We start from the raw sequence: 21,139 nt of genomic DNA, 5'->3' as shown, positions 1-21,139 counted from the left end.
ATTGTAAACACTCATACTTCAAATATGTGTATGTTTATTAAGTAGAAACCAGAAGCATTTGAACATTTCAGACTCTATAGAACTGAAGCACAAAATCACTTTGGAAGGAATATTAAAGTTCTCAAAACCAATCATGGTGGAAAGCATAACTTCACTAAGTTTGAGGAATTCTGTGATGAACACAGAATTATCAAATAGGAGACAATGTCTTTCACAACACAATAGAATAGTGTGGCTGAAAGATGAAATCAAATGCTACTCAATGTAATATGTTACATGTTATCATATTCTACTCTCTCCGTTAAATTTTGGGGAGAGAATATTTACTGTAAACTATATTTTGAATAGGATTCTAATTAAATCAGCTGAATCTAAACTTTATGAACTGTGGATAGGTAGGAAACTAAACTTAGAAAATCTAAAGAAGTAGAGATCAATACCCTACATTTTAGTATCTATCCGTATAGAAACAAGTTGGATTCTAGAACTATAAGATGGAAGTTCATAGGATATACAAAAGGATATATAGGTTCTTTTATCCCGAAAAGGGGTTATTAAGAGGCATAACATAGAATTTCTAAAAAACTAGAAGAAGTAGCAGGAGGATACAGAATTCCTACATGTCGTTGATGATAACTATGATGTTAACTCTCAAGATGAATCATGAATTTTTTATCAAGGAACTCAAGTTCCTCAAGATCAACATGATCTTTAAGGACAACACTTGGAACCTAGGGTAAGTGGGAGTAAGAGAATCAGAGCATTTCCGATTTATTTAGATGACTACTTTTATCTTTGTAAGCTATTTTGTCATACATTTGACATAGATATGTTAGAAATAGTTAATCCTATAACCTATAGCGAAGCGATAAAATCACGAGAATCAAGTGAATAACTAAATGTTATACAAGAAAAAATTGATTTCATCACAAAGAATCAAGTATGAGAACTATATGACCAAAGAATAGAAGAACATAGCTTTCAAATGTGTGTTTAAGAAAAAGTATGAGTTAGATGAATTCGTAAATTCGAGGCTCGGTTAGTTGCAAAAGGATTTAGATGAAAAGAAGGAATACACTACCAGAAAACTTAATTTCTGGTAACGAAATTAACCTTTTTGAGGTTAATATTGACACCTGTTGCACATATGAACTTAGAATTATTTCAGATAGAGGTGAAAACTGTTTTCTAAATGGTGAGTTAGAAGAAACTATTTACATGCGATAACTTGAAAGTTTTCAGGTAATGGGATAGGAAAATTAAGTATGTAGACTTGAAAAGTCGTCATACGAATTAAAACAGTCTTTGCAACAGTGGTATCTAGTATTCTACAAAACTATCTTTAAAATAGGATTTGTGATTAATAAGCAGGATAACTATGTATATATTTTGAAAAGTAATAGTAGTTTTACAATTCTCTTTTTGTATGTTGATGATATACTACTAGCAAGAAATGACTTAGAAATACTGATTAAAACCAAATATGAACTTAATAGTAGATTTGAAATAATGGATAATGAAGTACAACAAATGAACTAAATTGTAAAAATTGTGTTTTCAAGTAAAAAAAACTTGAGGTTATTGGATACTCTAATGCTGACTTTGGAGGTGGCAGAGATGACTATAAATCAACATCTAGGCATTTGTTTGTATTTGGAAGTGTAACTATTTCTTGGGATAGCAAGAAACAAGGATTTGTTGCGAGGCACACTCAAGAAGTTGAATGCATTGCTTGTAGTATGGTAGGTACTAATGCAGTCTGGATAAGACAATTCTTAATGGAATTTGGGATGGATCTTACAAATAATCCAGTGGAAATCTTTTTGTGATAATCAGACAGCAATAAGCCTGATAGACAATGGTGCAAACAACTCAAAGAAAAAATATAGAAGTTTAGTATCACTATATACGATATATATAAAAAATGTGAAATTAAAGTAGCTTATATACCTACAAGCGATATGATAGTTGATCCCCTCACAAAGGAAGTGTGTGGAAACCTACATCAAACATATGAATTTAATGGGATTTAGAGCAATCTAAGTCTAGAATTGGAACTACATGTTTAAAATATTTGTAGGATTTTGAGTAGTCTATGTCTAAAATAGAAACTGAATGATATTGGTCATGACAATGAAAATCTAATAATCATTGTTCGTGGAAATGAGAAAAAAAAATGAAAATTTCTTTACAGGTGTTCTTGAAAATGGGAATATGAAGGACGGATTCAGACAACTTGGCCAAGTGAAAGATGTTGGTGATGTGGCCATGTTGGTTATTCAACATTTTCTAATGGTTATCCTATAACAAAAGTGATAAGGAGAGAAATGGGGGGGGGGGGGGTTGATTCCTAATTGAGTGGTGTACTGTTACCCTCCAACGGTAACTGTAAAAGTCTACAAAAAGGTTGACTTCATGTAAGAGAAACATCGATCACTATGGAGCCCTAAATTACCACCCCAAAAAAAAAAAGGAAGCAAACATTGGTTTTCTCACTCCGTTTACTTTGATCTATGACAAAAAAATCATCTTGGAGGAGAGCTTTGTTGATCGCATTCACAATAGATCAATACTTGTCATTGTACTCTTTGAAATACTAGACTAGAGCCAAACCATACATTGATAAACAGATCAATCGAGGGGTGAGCTGAAATTAGCAAAAAACAAAAAAAAGAAAGGGGGGTGGTGGAGGTGGTGGCATCGACGGTGGCAGTAGAGAGACTTGTTAAAATGGTAAAAATGGAAATTTATTCATTTTGGAGTAGGATTAACCTAATAAAGTACCCCAAACATTAATTTTTCAAACATGAGATACCCCAAACGTCTCTTCTCAACCATTGGGTGCATGAGGTGTAATTTACCCCCAAAAAAAAGTTGGAAAAAGGGGGTGGGGAAGAAGAGGCTGTTAGCTGAACAAGTAAGCACATATCCCTTACCACTTACCAGCCCTAGATGCATTACATGGTAACTCAACTAACCAGTCTTTAAAAAATAAAAACCCTAAGCAGCTACAGACTCACCTGAAGACCTACCCATGTGAAAAGTGAGACCTACCATACGGGCAATAACCCTTCCCAATTTTCTCCCCATGGAAGCGGATTAGAACATAAGAGAGCGGGCCTTGGTGCAAGGGTAAAGGTTGTTCCATTGTAACCAAGTGATCATGACTTCAAATCTAGAAATAACCTTTATATGAAAGCAGGGGTAAGGCTGTATACATTATGACCCTCCCCAGACCCCACAGTGATGGGAGCCTCGTGCACTAGGTATGCCATTTTAGAAAGTCGATTGAAACACAAGCATTTACTCAAACAGCTAGGAATGTTGCTTAGCAATTAGATCCCACAAGCCCATATCTGTACATCAATGGTCTTACTATTATAGTGGATCTTGGCCCTTTCCAGCAAGATTCATGTTGTACACTGCTCCTGGATCATCCCCATAAGATTTTTCAGATTTTTTCTAACTTCTCTCTTTCAAAAGATGGTATAACTCTAAATCCATCTTCAATGCTGAAAATAACTAGCTAATTACCTGCCACTCAAGGAATTCCTACCTTGAATGCAATATTAAACCATCCAGAGAAAGAAGTCTTAAAAGGAAGGAGGAAAATCTTTCCTATCCACAAGTGTTTCCTTTCATTCCTATCTAAAAGGTGAGATGAAATATCTTCTCACCAATGTCTGACCACCGCCCATGGATTTAAAGATCATGGATTTAAGGTGAATGACAAGAAGTACAAAAACCAGTGAATTATTAATCACAAAGGATTGACTAAGAAAAGCCATTTGTTACTTAAAGAAATGTCAGCAAGATCTCATAGTACTCTCAATTTTTATTTTGATATAATTTCTATCCAATTAAATTGAGATTCTAAGACAGAAGGATATATATTCATAATTCATACCATAAACCCCTGACAGTTCATTTACTTATGAATTTAGGATGTCCACATCTGTACACTTGTAGATAAGATAAGGCATATATATGTTTGAAAGCAGTCCTCTGAAAGATTTAAGTGATGGGAAGATCAATGAAAACAAAATCTCTTCATATCATGTTAAAAGTAGGGATATAAATGGATAATCGAAAATACGAATCTAATCCGCATCCTTATCGAATACTCCAATAAAAATCTGTCCGGAAAAAATCTGAATGTTTAATAATAAAAAATTAAGTAAATAATGAACTTGAGGGTTTTTGAAGATTCAACAAGTTCTAGAATATGAGGAAAAGAGAATCATGATCTAAGAGATATGGATTGAGAGTGAATTGTATCCGTTTAGGGAAGGTGCAGGTTACACAAGGCAGAGATGTAAACGGAAGGTCGAAAACCAAATTCGATTTGCATCCGAATCCGTTTAGAGGTATCCGTGTTCGGTCAAGAAATATCCGGATCCGACCACATCCGATCCGTATCCAAGCCGAATCCGATCCGTTTATACTCCTAGTTAAAAGGACCTTAAAACTACTTGCAATCTCTTGTTCCTAGGAAATTACATATCATGCATTCATTTTTTTTTTGGTAGAAAGCAAGTTCATTGATAAACAGAATCATTACAAGTAGAGACCTCATTTTCACAGAGATTCAGAAGTCACTGAGAGGTAACTGGCCAATCAATCGGTGACTCAACCGACAGGGCCGACCAGGCCAAGGAGTCTGCAATTCATTGAGCATATAAATAAGGGGACTTGCAATACCTGAGCCAAATTTCAATCAAAAGCAAGCGTGTTACATGGGTTATAACCGCATCTAAAGAATAACTCTTATCCAAGGTTAAATATTAGAGATAAAAGTGCATTTTTTGTAATAACTGTGAGCTATGTTCTGAGCCCAATTTTTGCTTATATTGGGCAAAAGGTTATCCCTCAAATGGGTTTACGATCCTTAGTAACTAAATGGGTTTACCTCGTCTACAGTTTCCTATCATGTGATAATAACTCTGGGAACGCAAATGCTATTCGTGCTCAAAAAAAGTCAGCTCGATTATACTCGGGATTGTATTCCAGAACTAAATGACTATTTAACGGGGGGATTCACTGCAAATACGACCTTGGCTCATTATTGCCGAGATAATGGCCTACTTCTTCACCATGCAGCCCTCTACACACCTTTAAAATATCATCACCCTACCATTCTCATGATAATTTTTAATGGTTACTTCTTCTCACACAAAGGTGTATATGGTTGTATCTATATTATAGTATTGGGGTGGCAAACAATATTCTACTTTTGATGTGAACAACATATGAAAACGTATATAACATACTAAATTGTATACGCCCACAGAATTGTATACAATACACAAAAACGTATGTGTAGAAAAAACAAACACAAAAGATAAAACAAGCATATACATAGGAGACCAAAGATTTATGTTGTACATGTTCAGTGATACTGTCTACATCAACGGAGTGAGTCCAAACTTTCATTAAGATTTAGAGAAGCATACAATCATTGTGATTTGATTCTCAAACCCAACCCCTTTGTGTATCCTTCTCTCGTCCCCCTTCCTCACATTTTAGGTTCTCACTATCCATCATGGTAGACATCTCTCTCCTTTTATAGGACTCCTCTTCCACCCTTGGAAGATTTCACTCTCTTGGATAACCCATCTCTGGGAATATTTCACTTCCTTGGAACTCTCCACTCTTTTGGAAGACTCCTACTCTACTTGTTGGCAACAGCGGAAGCGGTACGGTGCTAAATACATTACAAACATTATAGAGACATGATCTCAACGAACACATGTGATAACAAATCATTTACTAAGATGAATAAGTTACCTAGAACGCACTAATGACATGTTCCTCCAAAAGAATGCAGCTCAAAAATATGATCACCAAAGCTTTGCTCCAACTCCAATGATAGAAACTCTAGTTTAATGAAGAAGAAATAAAACTCTTCTTTTCTCTTTCAAAAACTCTCTCGACTGTTGAGAATAATTGGATTCTCAATAACCAGGGTTTGAACCAAGCCTCCATTTAAATAGAAAAGCCTTAATCAAGAGATTACAAATCAATGGTCAAAATCATATCAAGTTGTGTGATCCTAAAGGGCAGCCCTTTAAGTTATCCATATTTACACAAAAAGAAATCTCTATACTTTAAGTTTTCCTTAATTGCACAAATGAACAACTCTATAAAAGGCGTAACCTGAAAACCCCCTATCGTAGAAACTTTCATTATGTTTTCTCCCCAAATTACCAACATCCACAATGCACCCTCACAAGTATGGAAACAAACGTCCCACCAAAATTGCAAATACGCTGCATAACAACCGTGCGTATTAGGACCAATGATCAATCAAATTTATTTGAATTTTTTTTCGAATAATAATATCTAATATACTGAGGCCTCGAGTTCCAATCGATCATTATCCAATAACGCACATACTTTTGAATGTTCACCCTATCGGGGTGTGAAACTTTATTGAGGGACACCCCTAATTCACGCATATAAAACATACAAGAAACGTCCAGGGTGTTGTCAAAACTGTCGGTAGACATTAACCATTGAATCACCATGATTGCATGAAATGTAAACATAACAGTAAATGTCTCTCAGGTATGAGAAAAAGTAACTACCGAAAATTCCTCTTGACAATACAATGACGGTAAACCAAATCAGGAATTCCAATGGATCAATGTTCAACACAATTAAGTGTTCACATTTATCTTTTCATATTAATCTCCATTAGAGAAATATACAATGTATCAACCCTAGAACAGAGAGCCTAAATCTGTCCATAGTTGTGAACTAGTAACAATAAAAGTCGGCAATTGACATCAAGAAAATAATCACAACAAGCACATGACTATGAAAATATATTAATTAATTTAATATGATTAAATTAATTAATTTTAGTTCATGACTATATGCTTGTTATAATTATCATTTTATATACAACAATCCAAAAGTTACCGTTTACTAGTTAGGGAACTACTATGGAGAGACTTGGACAATTTGTTCTACGATTGCCACATTGTATATTTCTCCATTAGAGATTAGCATGAAAATTTTGTTGTGGGCACTTATGTGTGTTGAATATTGATCTATTGACATTCCTAATTGATTTACTGTTTAGTTGTATTTGGCAATAGGAATCTCGGAGAGAGAGAGAGAGAGATGGTAAAAAAATAATAAAATAATTCCATGCTTTTATTTTAGAGGGTAAGGACCAAGGGGTGCATGCATTTCAAAGGCTGTATTTTACTGGTTGCGAATGTATCTCTAAAAAAAAAGGATTGGTGTACATTTTACGCGACCCAAATCCAAAATTGGTCTCTGTAATTCTGTCTTCTCTATCAATAGATGTCTTTTTCTTTATAACGAGTTGAGAACTGAAAACAAGAAGAAAGGAGCCGAGCTGGAAGCTCAACAAATTTGAAACTTGAAAAACAAATTTTTTTGATGACGATTTGCTACGGAGGGAGGCATCGAGAGGTGAACAAATTCACACTGCCCTGTTTTTCGTTTTAAAAAAAATTATTTCTTCCCTCTGCAACTGCAGATCTTTTATCTCATCTCCTGACGACTCCTTTTGGTTTTTTCTCACCCGCACCCAATTGACAAAGAAATCTTCTCTGTCTCTTATCTTTCTTTGGTCAGTATTGATGGTCTTTGTAGATTCCAGTTTCTCTACTTTAACCAACTTGGAGCCTTTTCAATCCCAGCTGGCCCTGCAAGTAGTTGTTCCATGGGACCCCGACGCAAACTCTCGTGTCAATCTTTCAAGATAACCCATCAACATCAAGTAAAATTTCTTTCCCTACCCTTGTAATTTCATTCACTTTACAAGGTCTTTTGTTCATCAAAATCTTGTTTTTCATGGGTTTCCGGCCTATCTAGTTCGTGGGTATTCACTAGATTTTCCTATTGGGGGTTCTGATTCTGCTCTAGGGTTACTGTTGTCTTCAACTCCAGTACACTGATTTTTTAAGACCCAGACCCGTGGGTTTCTATTCTGGGTTTAGCGGCCCTACTGATTGAATTCAGACTTTTGGACTCATTTGGTAATTCAAACTTTTTTTTTTTGGCTCTTTACCTTTCAATTTGCTTCTAACAAATCTTTTGAGCTGATGGGTATCTTCTGCATTTTGGGTATTTCCTGCCTAACTTAAGTAATCTTTTCTTACCCTTTTATGCAATGGTAGATTTGACAGGTTTTTTTTGGGTTATCCAGGTTGTGAGTCATTGTCTTGTTAAGTTTTTGTTTTATTAGACAGTCATTATTTGAAATTTTATGGCTAAGCTAATTATAGAATGTGTTATTAATTTCGGATACTTTTCTGTCTTTTTAATATTTCCAGAAATGAAGGTATTAGAAGAGGTGCAAGATCTTGTTTTCTGTTCAGTCAAAAAGGGTAGGGGGAAAAATAATCGTTCTAAAATGAAAAGTATTGGCTGTAAATGTTAGGTTGGGTGTTTTTCCTTTGAGATCTTGTTAGCAGTTACAAATCTTCTGCTGCTGCTTTTTTTTTTTGAAGAATCTTTCTAATATATCAACATTATGATTATTGTTGCCTATCAATGTTTAGTGGTAAATAGTGAAAAGGGTGGGAAACATGATGAGGGTTGTTCACAATCATGGTTAGAATCTAGGAATCATGACATGGGTTTTTACTGTAAAGGTCTTTGTCAGAGAAAAAAGATGGTTCTTGAGGTGGGGGGTTTTTGGTGGTTGGTGGTGTTAATACATGTGTGTTTCTGAAGGAAATTATTTTGACTGTTATACTGTTTGTTTGTCTGCTCATGAGGAAAAGGGTATCTATTAGTGGTGGGATTCTCATTATTTGGTTTTAATCTGCTGAAGGAAACGAGGTATGGGAGCTATGTATCTACAGTAAAAGGGGGCTAAAATAGTCAGTCAGGATTATAGAAGGATGAATTTCTGTTGGCCTGTGCTGTTGAAACAGTGCTCATGAAGGGGACTTTTGGTTAACAGGATTTGCAATTTGAAAGGCTAGTTTGAATCCATTTGGTCTCATTACATGATATGTATTTTTTTTGTGTTTCTTGGTTGGGTCTGGTTTCATTGTGGGTTGTTTCACATCTCACTGTCCAGAATTACTGGTTTTCTTCTGATTGAATTGTCCACCATTAATATTTTCCATTTTTTTTGTTGCCCCACACCATCATTTATTACATCTTTTATTTTGGCTAATAAGTTATTTCCCCTGATCTAACTAAATGTTTTGCCTTTTTCTGATAGGCCCAGATTTTTCCCAGAAATCCAATTCCTTTTGTGGAGCAAATCACCATTGGATTCCTTTCCTCCTCCTCCTCTTCCTCCCCAATTTTGATTATTTAGGGAGGTGGTTTTGTTTGATTCTCTTCGGTTACCTCTGCTCTGACATATCTGCTCCCTGCACTTGCATCCATGGGAACTGTTATTATAGGTCTTGCAGTATACAATTCCTGTCTGCCACTTAACCAGTAGATAGTAATAATTCAGATCCAAATTCCAAGATCTGTTGTAGAAAATCAGGACTTCTTTGGCATCTATGTCGAACACTTTCCTGAAAGGACAAAACGAGGATAGTAGAAATTAAAAGGAAAGATTTCATTCAATTGCTGTGCATTCACTTATGATTTTGGGGATTGAGTCTGGTGTAGATTTCCCATAATTTGGTAGATTTCCTATTCTGCGTCCCCTTTCAAGCTATCTATCTCCCTGTAGATGAAACCCTTCTGGGCAGATTTGAACCAGGCTAGATGACCACAGATGAGACGGGCAGTAGCTCCTTGTGGAGTAGGGAGCAGGAGAAAGCGTTCGAGAATGCTCTGGCAATTCATCCTGAGGACTCCGAGGATCGGTGGGAGAAGATTGCAGCGGACGTACCAGGGAAATCTCTAGCAGAGGTTAAACATCATTTTGAGCTTTTACTTGAAGATATTAGCGGGATTGAATCTGGCCGTATTCCTCTGCCTACTTATGCTTCTTCTTCAGAGGGTTCAACAGACCAGTCAGTCGAGGCTGGGGCTGGTAAAAAGGGAAACCATCATGGCCAATATCAGAATGAATCTAATCATGGAGGGAAGTCATCAAGGTCTGATCAAGAACGACGCAAGGGAATAGCTTGGACAGAGGAAGAACACAGGTAAATACATTTGTTGTTTTATTTTTCTGGTGTGTTGTTGGAAACTGTCATCCTGATACATTGCTTTTTGTAAAGATTGGTTACTGTTGCATTATTTTATTGCTTAGTGGGTCTTTACAGTTTAATTAAATATTATGCTTTGTAGAAGAAGTCGTCTCAACTGTCTATTAGGTTCTTGCACTGAAACTACTTAGAATATTATGCTTTCTTTTTCTTTTTTTTTTCTCTTTCTTGTGTGTGTGTGTGTCCTTATTGAACTCATGTTTCTTATGTGGTTCTTATTCTCTCGTATGATTAACCGACAGAGGAGCCCTAAACGATATCTTAAGTCATCAGGGCTGCAAATTAATATCATCTGACAGTGAACTTGGATTGAGATGGAGAAGCCATCAGGTTTTTTACATAAGGCTTGATTGCAGCCTGTTGTTTTGTTTTGCCCCTTTTCCCGGAGAAGTTAAGTGATGCTAAACCATTTTGGTTTCTTCTTCTTCTGGTTGCCTATACAAAATTGTCTATTCTTAGTCTTAATGAAGATAAATTTCTCCTGTTATCATCAAAAGGTTAAACACAGATTTATGAAGTAGGGGAATAATTGAGATTCCTAAATCACTTACTTTTAGAAGTCTTTTCAAACATTTTACGGCCTAGATATTCACTCTCTTAAGGGTGAAAATAGAAAGAAAACTCTTGTTGATCTAACATTAATTAAGTGGATCAATTTTTGCCTAGTGAATTGGAGCTGCTAATCCAGATCAGTATCGCTTAGAATGATTCAGGGTCCTCTACCAATCTATAAATCCTTGTACATGATTAAGAGTGCATTGGTTAATCGCTGAGGAGCTGAATCTCTAGTTTTTAAGAGGTGCACACCCTGTTTACGTTTAGCAACCTTTCCACTTGACTTAGCCAAGTCCTTATTCAATCCTTCATGCTTTTATGCTTTTACACATAAATTGAAAATAGTAGTGTTAGTTCTTTTCATTTCATGTTAAAGTTATGAGATTAGTGCACCCAGCCATGTATGACAAGACCGATACGAGGATTTATGTAGGGCATGGGCATTGGGGAGCACCTGGCAGGCAGTGCTATTGGAATTAATAGTCTTTAGTACTTGGGACATAAACTAATAAGTTTTGCTCTTTGATTTTACCTCACTTCTTGTTAGGATTTATGCATGGACCTCTTGTTGATGTCATACTTTGTCAGTGTGTCAAAATACTTGTTCTAATTAACAAGTAACTTCTTCCCCAGAATATGGTTAGTCAGATGAAGTATTGAATTTACATGATTCTGAATTGCTTAGAGTTGGCCCCTGGTTGACTTGGTCAAGACTTTGCATAGTTTGAAATGCAGGCAGGACTGCGAAACATAGGGTTCCATTCCAATTTGACCTGGTTCAATGCAGTCTATGTTTGGATAAGGATGCGGGTGTCAGAATTTTAGCCGGACACAAGGTATTTGACACAACAAAAAACCCAAGAATAAGATTTAGGGACTCGGGAGAGGCATACAAAAGTTTTACTTTTAGATATTTAAAAATTAATTTCATATCATCTGTTGATATAATAGTTCTATAACTGTAATGGAGTGACCAAATTATTTAATATTTTTGTGTTTATTATATGTTATTTGTATTGAATTTTCATATATGTTTCAGTTAGGGTGGTCTTAAATTTTGTTTGTATCTTATTGAAATTCTGTAATATTATGAAACAAATCAGTTATTAATGTGTTTGTAAATAGGTTACTTGTATTGCCTTTACAGACCATGTTCAGTCTAAGTGTGGTTTAAAGCTTCTTTTTTTTTAAACCTTATTGGTAATTCCTCAAGTACTATAGAAAGAGATCATATTATTTATATGTGTGTGTACAGTACCGGTAGTAGTTATATTAATCTTACCATTATATCAGTAGCCATAGCAGGAGGTATGTCAATACCATGTTTGTGTTAGAATCTGTTGAACATGTGTCAGACACAGGTGCTGAATCTATTTTTAGGAGTCTATATAGCAGAAAACCTAGTTTTGGAGTAGGTTGTGATTTAAAACATTAGAAATAGAAAATAAGAAGTGGAAAATTCACCATTTTTCAGAGAGTCAATATTCAAATGTATCGTGAATTTCATGTATTCTATTTAGACTGCAGTTTTTAAAACAGATTTCTTTTCTGCTCCCCCCCCCCCCCCTTTTCCCCTTTTCTTTTGGGACTTGCTAGAAGAAGATTAGTGCTTTTCCGTTAACTTCCTATCTGGGATTTTTTTTGTCCCTTTGTAATAAATTAGAAAGATGCACTTTGATATTGATGCCCAGAGCAGCAAACATCTATATTTTCCCATCAGTTCCAACTGCATTTACCTACTTTTGTTGCCACTTTTCACCTCCATATTGAAGTATTTTACCACCAGAAACACATATAGGACATGCATCATGTTATGGTTAAATTGATTGTTGATATTCAATTTAAAAAAGAAAGAAAGAAGGGGGTGGGGGGAACAACTACAAACCAAGGGACATCTTTTTTCACTTTCACAACCCTAAAACATCTGGATTGTGACTACCCTTACCTGTCGAGGAGAAAATAAATACAGAAACTTGCTAGTGTGATTACCCACACACAAACACAAATGCATGCACACCTCCCAAAGAAAACTGTGTTCCTTCACAATCCAAAAGTGCACAGCTCCCAAAGAAATTCTGATTGTGTTCCTTCACAATCCACAAAGTACCCCAAAAAAAATTTTTAATCACCAAATTTTCCTACCCCTCTCCCTGTGTAAGCTGCAAATTAGGGAGTTTAAGGGAGGATGTTGGCTGATAGGCAGTAAGGTTTCACAAAATGGGAAACTAATTCAAAAAGAGAATTCCTTGTAGAAGCTTAGCTCCAAAAACTGTGTGGTCATGGATGTGTCCAGTATGTGAACCTGGTTCCATTGTCCAGTCTGGTCTGGTTTTTAGAACTATGAACTTTTGCAATTGTTTTCCATTTCCAATCAGAATTTCTGCATGTGGCTTTACAGTCTATGATTGCTTCTGTCCTTTGAATAATTTTTCTAGGCCATTCCATTCTAATGGGGCTAATAAATAAACTACATGCATTCTCATGACTCAAGTCTTAACTGATCGGGGCCTGTATTTAAGATTAGGAGCAATTATGTGGTCCAAGTTTTCATAAAATTGCTTCGTGAACACTGTATATAACTTTATCCCTTTTCTCTTTCTTGTGTTTTTATTTCCTGAGAACTATAAAGGGTCATTGCCCAGTGCTGGTCCCGCCTATGCCGGGTCCTAGGAGGGGTGAGTTTTGGAGCCGGTCCTAATCTTTGCCATTTTTGAGCAAGGTGGCTGCCCTCAAGACTCGAACCCGGGCATTTTCCCTGGCAGCGTGAAACTTTACTAGTGCTCTAAGCAATGACCCTCTATTTCCTGAGAACTATATGTAGAAAATATAGTTTGCTCTATCTTCTTTTAGTTTGTAGATCATATAAATCAATATTGTAGTAGGTTTAATAGTATGGCGTGAACGTACAAATTCCATGTCTTTGAATTCACTAATGTCCCAGTTCTATTGCTTTGTTGGAATTGATCACTTTCAAATTAGGTATCAAGAGCAAGCTGATCGTATATAATCACAGAAAAAAATGCTAAATAGAAGCATGCCCCAGTACCAGAAGTTCATAGGACAATATAATGGAATCCAGTAGACAGCATGTTTTGAGAATGCAGAAATTTGTTGTACTATGATCCCTTTCCCTTTTTCTGCTTGACGTACATGTGTGGGTTAGGGATTTCGGTGGTGTGTGTCCATCTCTATTTTGTGTGTGTGTGTGTGTGTGTGCGTCTGTAACTTTTTTGATCTGGTGTAGACTTTTCAGTCTGTCAGTCCTCTTGTATGTTAACATATTTGGAATTATTCTGATTATCAGAAAGTACAGACACAAGGGGATCATATAATCTTCTGTTTGGAATCTTGTTTCAGGGATTATCAGAAACTGCAAAGTGCAAACTCATTTCTGTGTGTTTTTTCTTGTGAGCTTTTTTTTTCCTTTTCACATTTTTTGGGCTTCCTTCTGTTATTATTTTAGTGTGTTTATGCTAATTTATGGCACTACTGAACTTCAGCTTTGCTTCAACTGTATTCTTCTAGTATCAGGTTGTTTTTCAGCATTTTCATTCTCTGTAGCTGTCTCAGAGAAGACTTTATCTTATCTAATGCATGTCAAGGTGCAGCAGGAATTTTTCTGAACCCAGTTGCCCATATAATATGTGTTTGGTACTGCTTCTTTTAGACTTTAAAGTGACCTTATGGTTGTGATAGAAACGAAAAATAGGCATGCTTCTTGTCATGTCAACTTCTAAATTTCAGCTGATCTACTTACTCTTTGGGGTTGGCTATGAAATATTGTTCTTACACTGCATTATATTTGACAAGTAAAATATGACACCTTTTGTCCTCTGGTTGGAAGTTGAAATTTGCAAGTGCTGGTATGTCATAGAAATACTCTTACCACCTTGGGAATCAAACATTAGCAACTGCACCTTGACATCTGATCTAAATTACTTTTCTGGAGTAGTAGCTTTAGGTGTTTGTCATGAATGTTCCTCTGCCAGTTTAAAATATTATGCATTTTTCTTCAGATTGGCTAGCTTCTGGCTCTTCAAGTCTGGGGACATGCCATTCATTTGTACTGTCAATTTTTCTCTCACTGTGTGTGTGTGTGTTGTTTGTAGATGTGGTCTTAGGTCTCAGAACAGTAGATGACTTGCTGCTGTTCTTGTTTGGATCAAAATACATGCTTAACAATTATCGCAGTCATTTGTTTTTCTAATGAGTATCTCAAATCCTTGGTGTTTTGATGTATCAGGTTATTTCTTCTTGGATTGGATAAATATGGAAAAGGTGATTGGCGGAGTATATCTCGAAACTTTGTGGTGTCAAGAACACCTACACAGGTGGCCAGTCATGCACAAAAATATTTTATTCGCCTGAACTCAATGAACAAAGACAGGAGAAGATCAAGTATCCATGATATTACTAGTGTGGGGAATGTAGACATATCAACACCTCAAGGTCCAATCACTGGTCAAACAAATGGATCTAGTGCAGGAGCTTCTGGTAAATCCTCCAAAATCCCACCTCAGGCCCCAGCTGGTGCCCCTGGAGTTGGTGTATATGGAACTACCATCGGCCAACCTGTTGGAGGACCCCTCGTTTCAGCAGTTGGCACTCCTGTAAATCTTCCTGGCCCTCCACACATGGCATATGGTGTGCGACCTCCAGTTCCTGGACCTATTGTTCCTGGTGCTCCAATGAACCTGGCTCCCATGACATACCCAATGCCACATACATCTGCGCATAGGTGATTGCATTTTCAGTCCCCCAGTGTATAACAGAAAGAGAATAGACAGCTCGTGATGGGTCCTCCGCGTAGGGAAGAACAGGGTAACCAAAAGTTTCAAGCCAAAGGTTATCTAATGCCATTGTGAGTGTGTTCGTAGTCTAGGCTTAGGAATGAGTTTTGCCAATTCTTATTGTGTTGAAATGAGCCATAGGGAAAAGGAATTATATGTACATTTATAGGCAAAAATGTGGAAGTAAGCAGCAGCCTTAGTGGGTAGAGAGCAGTTTCTTACTGTTTCTTTTGTTCATTACCATTATATTAGTGTTAGGTGCTAAGACAGAGCAAGGTGTAAAATACTCGATTCATATTTGACTCATTCCAGTGGTGTAAGAGCACATATGTGCCTTGCTTTGCAAATTCTGATTTTTCTCTTGTGGACTATTAGGTATTATCTTCATTAAGTTAATTCTTGAGAAAATTTGCATGATTCGTTAAATTAGGTTTATGTATGTGATGAATCAACATGCTTCCAGTTTTCACATTCTCAAATCTCATTAGGCAGTTTTTTACTTGTAATATTCATTCAAGCCCAATTCTGTTTCATGCTCTTTACCATACTGAATTTTACCTGGGAAATTATACCTTCTTGAATTGAATTTAGCTCGTCTCCAGGGAGCCCAGCACACCCAAGGTCCTGCCAACCGTTGGACTGTATCGCATATATCTCTAGGCATGTGTTGAGATGTGTGTGGCATAGCTCAGCCGCTGGATGCCCCCTGGCAGCACCCTGGGTGCCGGGCTCCCTGGATACGATTCTGATCCAACCAAGTAAATAATCGCATCAAGGAAAACACTCTACACCACTCTCTACACGAGGGTATAAACATTAGTGTCATTCATGGCCCGTTGGGGGGGGGGGGGAGTAGTTTTCATCTTCTGGGGGTGATGTTCGTAATGGTTTTCAATGTTTCCCAAAAGCATAGAGTTCATGGTGTACGGTTGAGGATTTCCAGAATGAAAGATTAAGGTTTTATAGTTGGAGGTTAAGGTCCCATGGTTTTAGTGGTGCTTTTCCACAAAGCAAAGATATTTGCCCAAAAATGAAGAAAATTTAACTTCCAGTTTTCTAAGATGAATGCTCTGGATTTTTTTTTTTTGGCTTTCTTCGTAAGAGATAAATGGTCTGGATGGAACACAAACGGCATGGCATGGCACGGCATGGCTGGAACACCAATCTAGGGGTGTCAATTTGGCCCGATCAACCCGAATCCGCTGTAACCCACCCTCGGCCGGAACAGGGTTTGAATTGAGCTTTTCAGCCTGCAGGTTGGCCTGGGCTGAGGTCTTGGGCTGAGCCCAGCCCAGCCCGACTGACCTTATGTAAAATGTATATAAATAAATTGGGAAAAAGAAGGTTGCTTGGTAGTGCCCCCTACGCCCAGACACATGGCTGGCGAAATGACCACCCCACCTCCTATATTAGATGCTTGGGCGTGCACTTCCATTGGTCCCTGCGCATAAGGGTCATGCGACCAAGTAGTATTCTCTCTTCCAAATAAGTTATAAATATATATACACCACCCACACTTTATTTTTTTTAATCCATCTACACCACTCATACTCTTTATGAGTCTATGTTTTGTTGATTTATTATGAAAAGGTTAAGACTTTTTTTTAAGAATGATTGGTATTGATGATGTTTCATTTTCTCCCTATTTTTGTATATAGGGATACAAATAGCAAAATACAGGGCAGCCAGTGTCAACCAGAGCCATCACAACCCTAAAATGACAAAAATTAGGGGTTAATGTTAGAGTTATTTTGCTCTCCTTTGAGTTTTGTCACTACTTATATATGTACGAGATGGCCATATGTTTGCCCAATTATATTATCATTTGTTTCCATCATCCTTGTCTATTGTCCCAGGTTTTTCGTACCCAAAAGACCAAAAAAAAAAAAAAATCTTTAGCTTAAAAACAAATAAAAAAATCTAAAAAATTTATTTTCACGCAGTTTGTTTTTTGTATTGGGGTGCAAGGTGCTTAGGTGCGCCAAGACACATGGGGGTGGGTGAAATTACCGGCCCATGATCGAAATCCCACCCGATAAGCTCCCGAACAAAAAACATCACCTCTAAATTATATTTCACTTTGGGCGAGCGGTAGCAGCGCTCGAGCACTACTATTATAAATTAATAATAGCAACGCTCCATCAATCCGAGCCGTTAAATTGTTATAATCTAATCTGAAATGTTCAATTTATTAAACCACCTTATCTATTGTTTACCCACCTAGCCAGTGAACCGCATTAATAATTGCAGTTCTCCGTCTCTTTCAAACACGATCCCCAAAATCTGATTTGTACCACACAAAAAAAAAAAAAAAAAAATCCCAAGATGGTCCACGTTATCCTCTTCAAACTTTGGAAGTTGTGATTGTGAACAGCTAGGTGATGAAATGAGACTTGAGAAACAAAGTCATTTTAGACTTCACCAAACGGGTCAATCGAACATTCGTATTTACTATCCGAAATCCGTATCCTATATACAACATCATTCAGCCAAATCACAATCCAACCCAAAAAAAAAAAAAGCCAAATCCCAAATGAATTTTTGTTCTAAATGATCTCTCTCTCTCTCTCCAATTCCTTAGCAAATACCAATATCGATTCCTACCCGAACCCGTATCGGTGGGTTGGTACAAACAAAGGTCAAAATGTGAAAAAAAATCTAATTTTTTAACAAAAAAAAGAGTTATTTCTAATTGATAGATCGATTTAGATCGATATCGGCTGAGACCAAAATCGATTTCTGGTCGATCTTGTATCGGTGGGTCAATATAGACAAAGGTAAAAATATATTAAAAAATTTTTTTTTTTTTGCAGAACATAGGATAACCTAACCGATCCAGTCCAATAAATACCATCCTAGATCGGTATCGGTGGAGATGGAGATCGATATGTATTAGATTGCATCGGTTAGGTTACCCTATTTTCTTTAAAAAAAAATACTTTTTTTAATATATATATATATATATATACCCTTGTTGGTATTGGTCTCAGCGATACCGATGTGAATCGATCTGTCGATTAGGTTTACACTTTTTTGTTCAAAAATTAGATTTATTTTTTGTACATTTCTATCCTTGTCCATATCGACCCACTGATACGGGATCGGCCAGGATACCCGGGGAAAAAATATGAATAATCCGAAGGAAAAAAAAAATTCAACCGATAATATAGTGATAATAAAAAATTAATCATTGACCGCGATCATTAGGGTTTTTGATGATTAAACTAGTTCTAAGGTTCGATGAAATGAGATTTATGAGGTGATCAGTCGATCACATCCGATTCGTATCCAATCTAAGGAATGGTGAAATGAGCATTATGAGACTTCGATCCACTAAGAGACATGGATTGACAGTAAATCGTATTTGTCGAGTGGAGGCAGGTCTTGGTTACACAAATCAGGGATGTAAGTCAAAATATTTGAAAAATCACTATATTGGTTTCTCATCCGTATCCGTTTAGGGATACCCATATTCGGTCGTGGAATATCCGGATCCGATCATATCCGATCCGTTTATATCTCTATATGGTATAGCAACCGTCGTAAGTAGATATTTAAAGATTCGCATCCGTCATCGTTTAGGGATATCTCTATCTATTTAAGAATATCTGGGAAAAAATATGAATAATCCGAAATAAAAAAAGAAAAAAAAAATTCAACCGATAATATAATGATAATAAAAAATTAATCATTGACCGTGATCATTAAGGTTTTTGATGATTCGACTAATTCTAAGGTTCGATGAAATGAGATTTATGAGGCGATCACATCCGATTCGTATCCGAACTAAGGAATGGTGAAATGAGCATTATGAGACTTCGATCCACTAAGAGACATGGATTGACAGTAAATCGTATTTGTCGAGTGGAGGCAGGTCTTTGTTACACAAATCAGAGATGTAAGTCAAAATATTCGAAAAATCACTATATTGGCTTCTCATCTGTATCCGTTTAGGGATACCCATATTCAGTCGTGGAATATCCGGATCCGATCATATCCGATCCGTTTATATCTCTATATGGTATAGCAACCGTCGTAAGTAGATATTTAAAGATTCGCATCCGTCATCGTTTAGGGATATCTCTATCTATTTAAGAATATCTGGGGGAAAATATGAATAATCCGAAAAAAAAAAAAAATTCAACCGATAATATAGTGATAATAAAAAATTAATCATTGACCGCGATCATTAGGGTTTTTGATGATTCAACTAGTTCTAAGGTTCGATGAAATGAGATTTATGAGGCGATCACATCCGATTCATATCCGATCTAAGGAATGGTGAAATGAGCATTATGAGACTTCGATCCGCTGAGAGACATGGATTGACAGTAAATCGTATTTGTCGAGTGGAGGCAGGTCTTGGTTACACAAATCAGGGATGTAAGTCAAAATATTCGAAAAATCACTACATTGGTTTCTCATCCGTATCCGTTTAGATATACTCATATTTGGTCATGGAATATCCGGATCCGATCATATCTGATCTAAGGAACAGTGATATGAGAATTATGAGACTTCGATCCACTGAGAGACATGGATTGAGAGTAAATTGTATTTGTCGGGTGCAGGCAAGTCTTGGTTACATAAATCAGGGATGTAAATCAAAATATTCAAAAATCACTACATTGGTTTCTCATCCGTATTCGTTTAGGGATACCCATATTCGGTCGTGGAATATCCGGATCCGATTATATCCGATCCGTTTATATCTATATAGGGTATAGCAACCGACATAATGAGATATTTGAAGATTCGCATCCGTTATAGTTTAGGAGTATCCCTATCTATTTAAGGATATCTGGAGAAAAAAAATATGAATAATCCCCCCCCCCCCAAAAAAAAAAAAAAAAAACTCAACCGATAATAATAGATAATAAAGTGATAATAAAAAAATTGAGAAATTATTAATGTAACAAGGGTCTGTTATTTATCCAAACATAACAAGACACCTAGTGCCCTCTTCATACTAAAGTTTAGGACCCAATTGGAAATAATTTTGTAAGGATAGTTGAATAAAATCACATTCATTGCTTGAAAATAGGAAAAACCTACAAATTTTAACTTAATTTTTTTAAAATGGTTAAAACGTAATTGTGCACTATCATCCAACGTAATTGTGCACCCTTCATACCCTTATTGTAAAGAACTTAATTTTTGGGATTTTTTTTTTTTTTTGTACAAATAAGATTTTGGAGATCGTGTTTGAAAGAGACGGAGAACTGCTATTATTAATGTGGTTCACCGGCTAGGTAGGTAAATAATAGATAAGATGATTTAATAAATTAAACGTTTTAGATTAGATTATAACAATTTAACGGTTCGGATTGATGAAACGCTAATCGAGCGCTGTCACCTTTTGGCCTTTCACTTTACCTAAAAAATTTGCTTTCCCTGACAACCAAACAAAGCCTAGAGCAAATAGAAATGGGAAAATGTATTTCTGACTTCTTGTTTACCTCCACTGGACAGGTCACATGCTGATGGCTTCAGCCTGTAATCTGCAGTGCATCCACATCGAGTCGGATACTGCAACCTTGATCGGTGTCATCACGCGCAACAAGCCTCGTATCCCATCCTCCTCTCCTTTACCATAAATGAAAAAAAAAAGACTCAAGCCGATCACTT

General features: G+C 36.5%; 1 protein-coding gene across 1 annotated transcript; it reads left to right on the top strand.

The window, feature by feature from the left end:
- Window positions 1–9,029: 9,029 nt before the first annotated feature.
- LOC122665194 (transcription factor SRM1-like) lies at window positions 9,030–15,858 on the top strand. The gene is made up of 2 exons (XM_043861280.1): window positions 9,030–10,103; window positions 14,965–15,858. Exons 1-2 carry the CDS (start codon window positions 9,718–9,720, stop codon window positions 15,461–15,463), a joined length of 885 nt encoding a protein of 294 aa, XP_043717215.1. The 5' UTR covers window positions 9,030–9,717; the 3' UTR covers window positions 15,464–15,858.
- The last annotated feature ends 5,281 nt before the right edge of the window (window positions 15,859–21,139 follow it).

The sequence above is a fragment of the Telopea speciosissima genome, chromosome 6 (genome assembly GCF_018873765.1).
Source record: "Telopea speciosissima isolate NSW1024214 ecotype Mountain lineage chromosome 6, Tspe_v1, whole genome shotgun sequence".
NCBI lineage: Eukaryota > Viridiplantae > Streptophyta > Magnoliopsida > Proteales > Proteaceae > Telopea > Telopea speciosissima.
The sequence above is the reverse complement of the archived record's forward strand: the minus strand, read 5'-3'. Positions and strand labels throughout refer to the sequence as shown.

Bases quoted from the DNA above. Each gene is read 5' to 3' on its own strand.
- LOC122665194 (XM_043861280.1), top strand. From the start codon at position 9,718: ATGACCACAGATGAGACGGGCAGTAGCTCCTTGTGGAGTAGGGAGCAG. The intron at 10,104-14,964 runs GTAAATACATTT...TTGATGTATCAG, and splicing joins TGGACAGAGGAAGAACACAG to GTTATTTCTTCTTGGATTGG.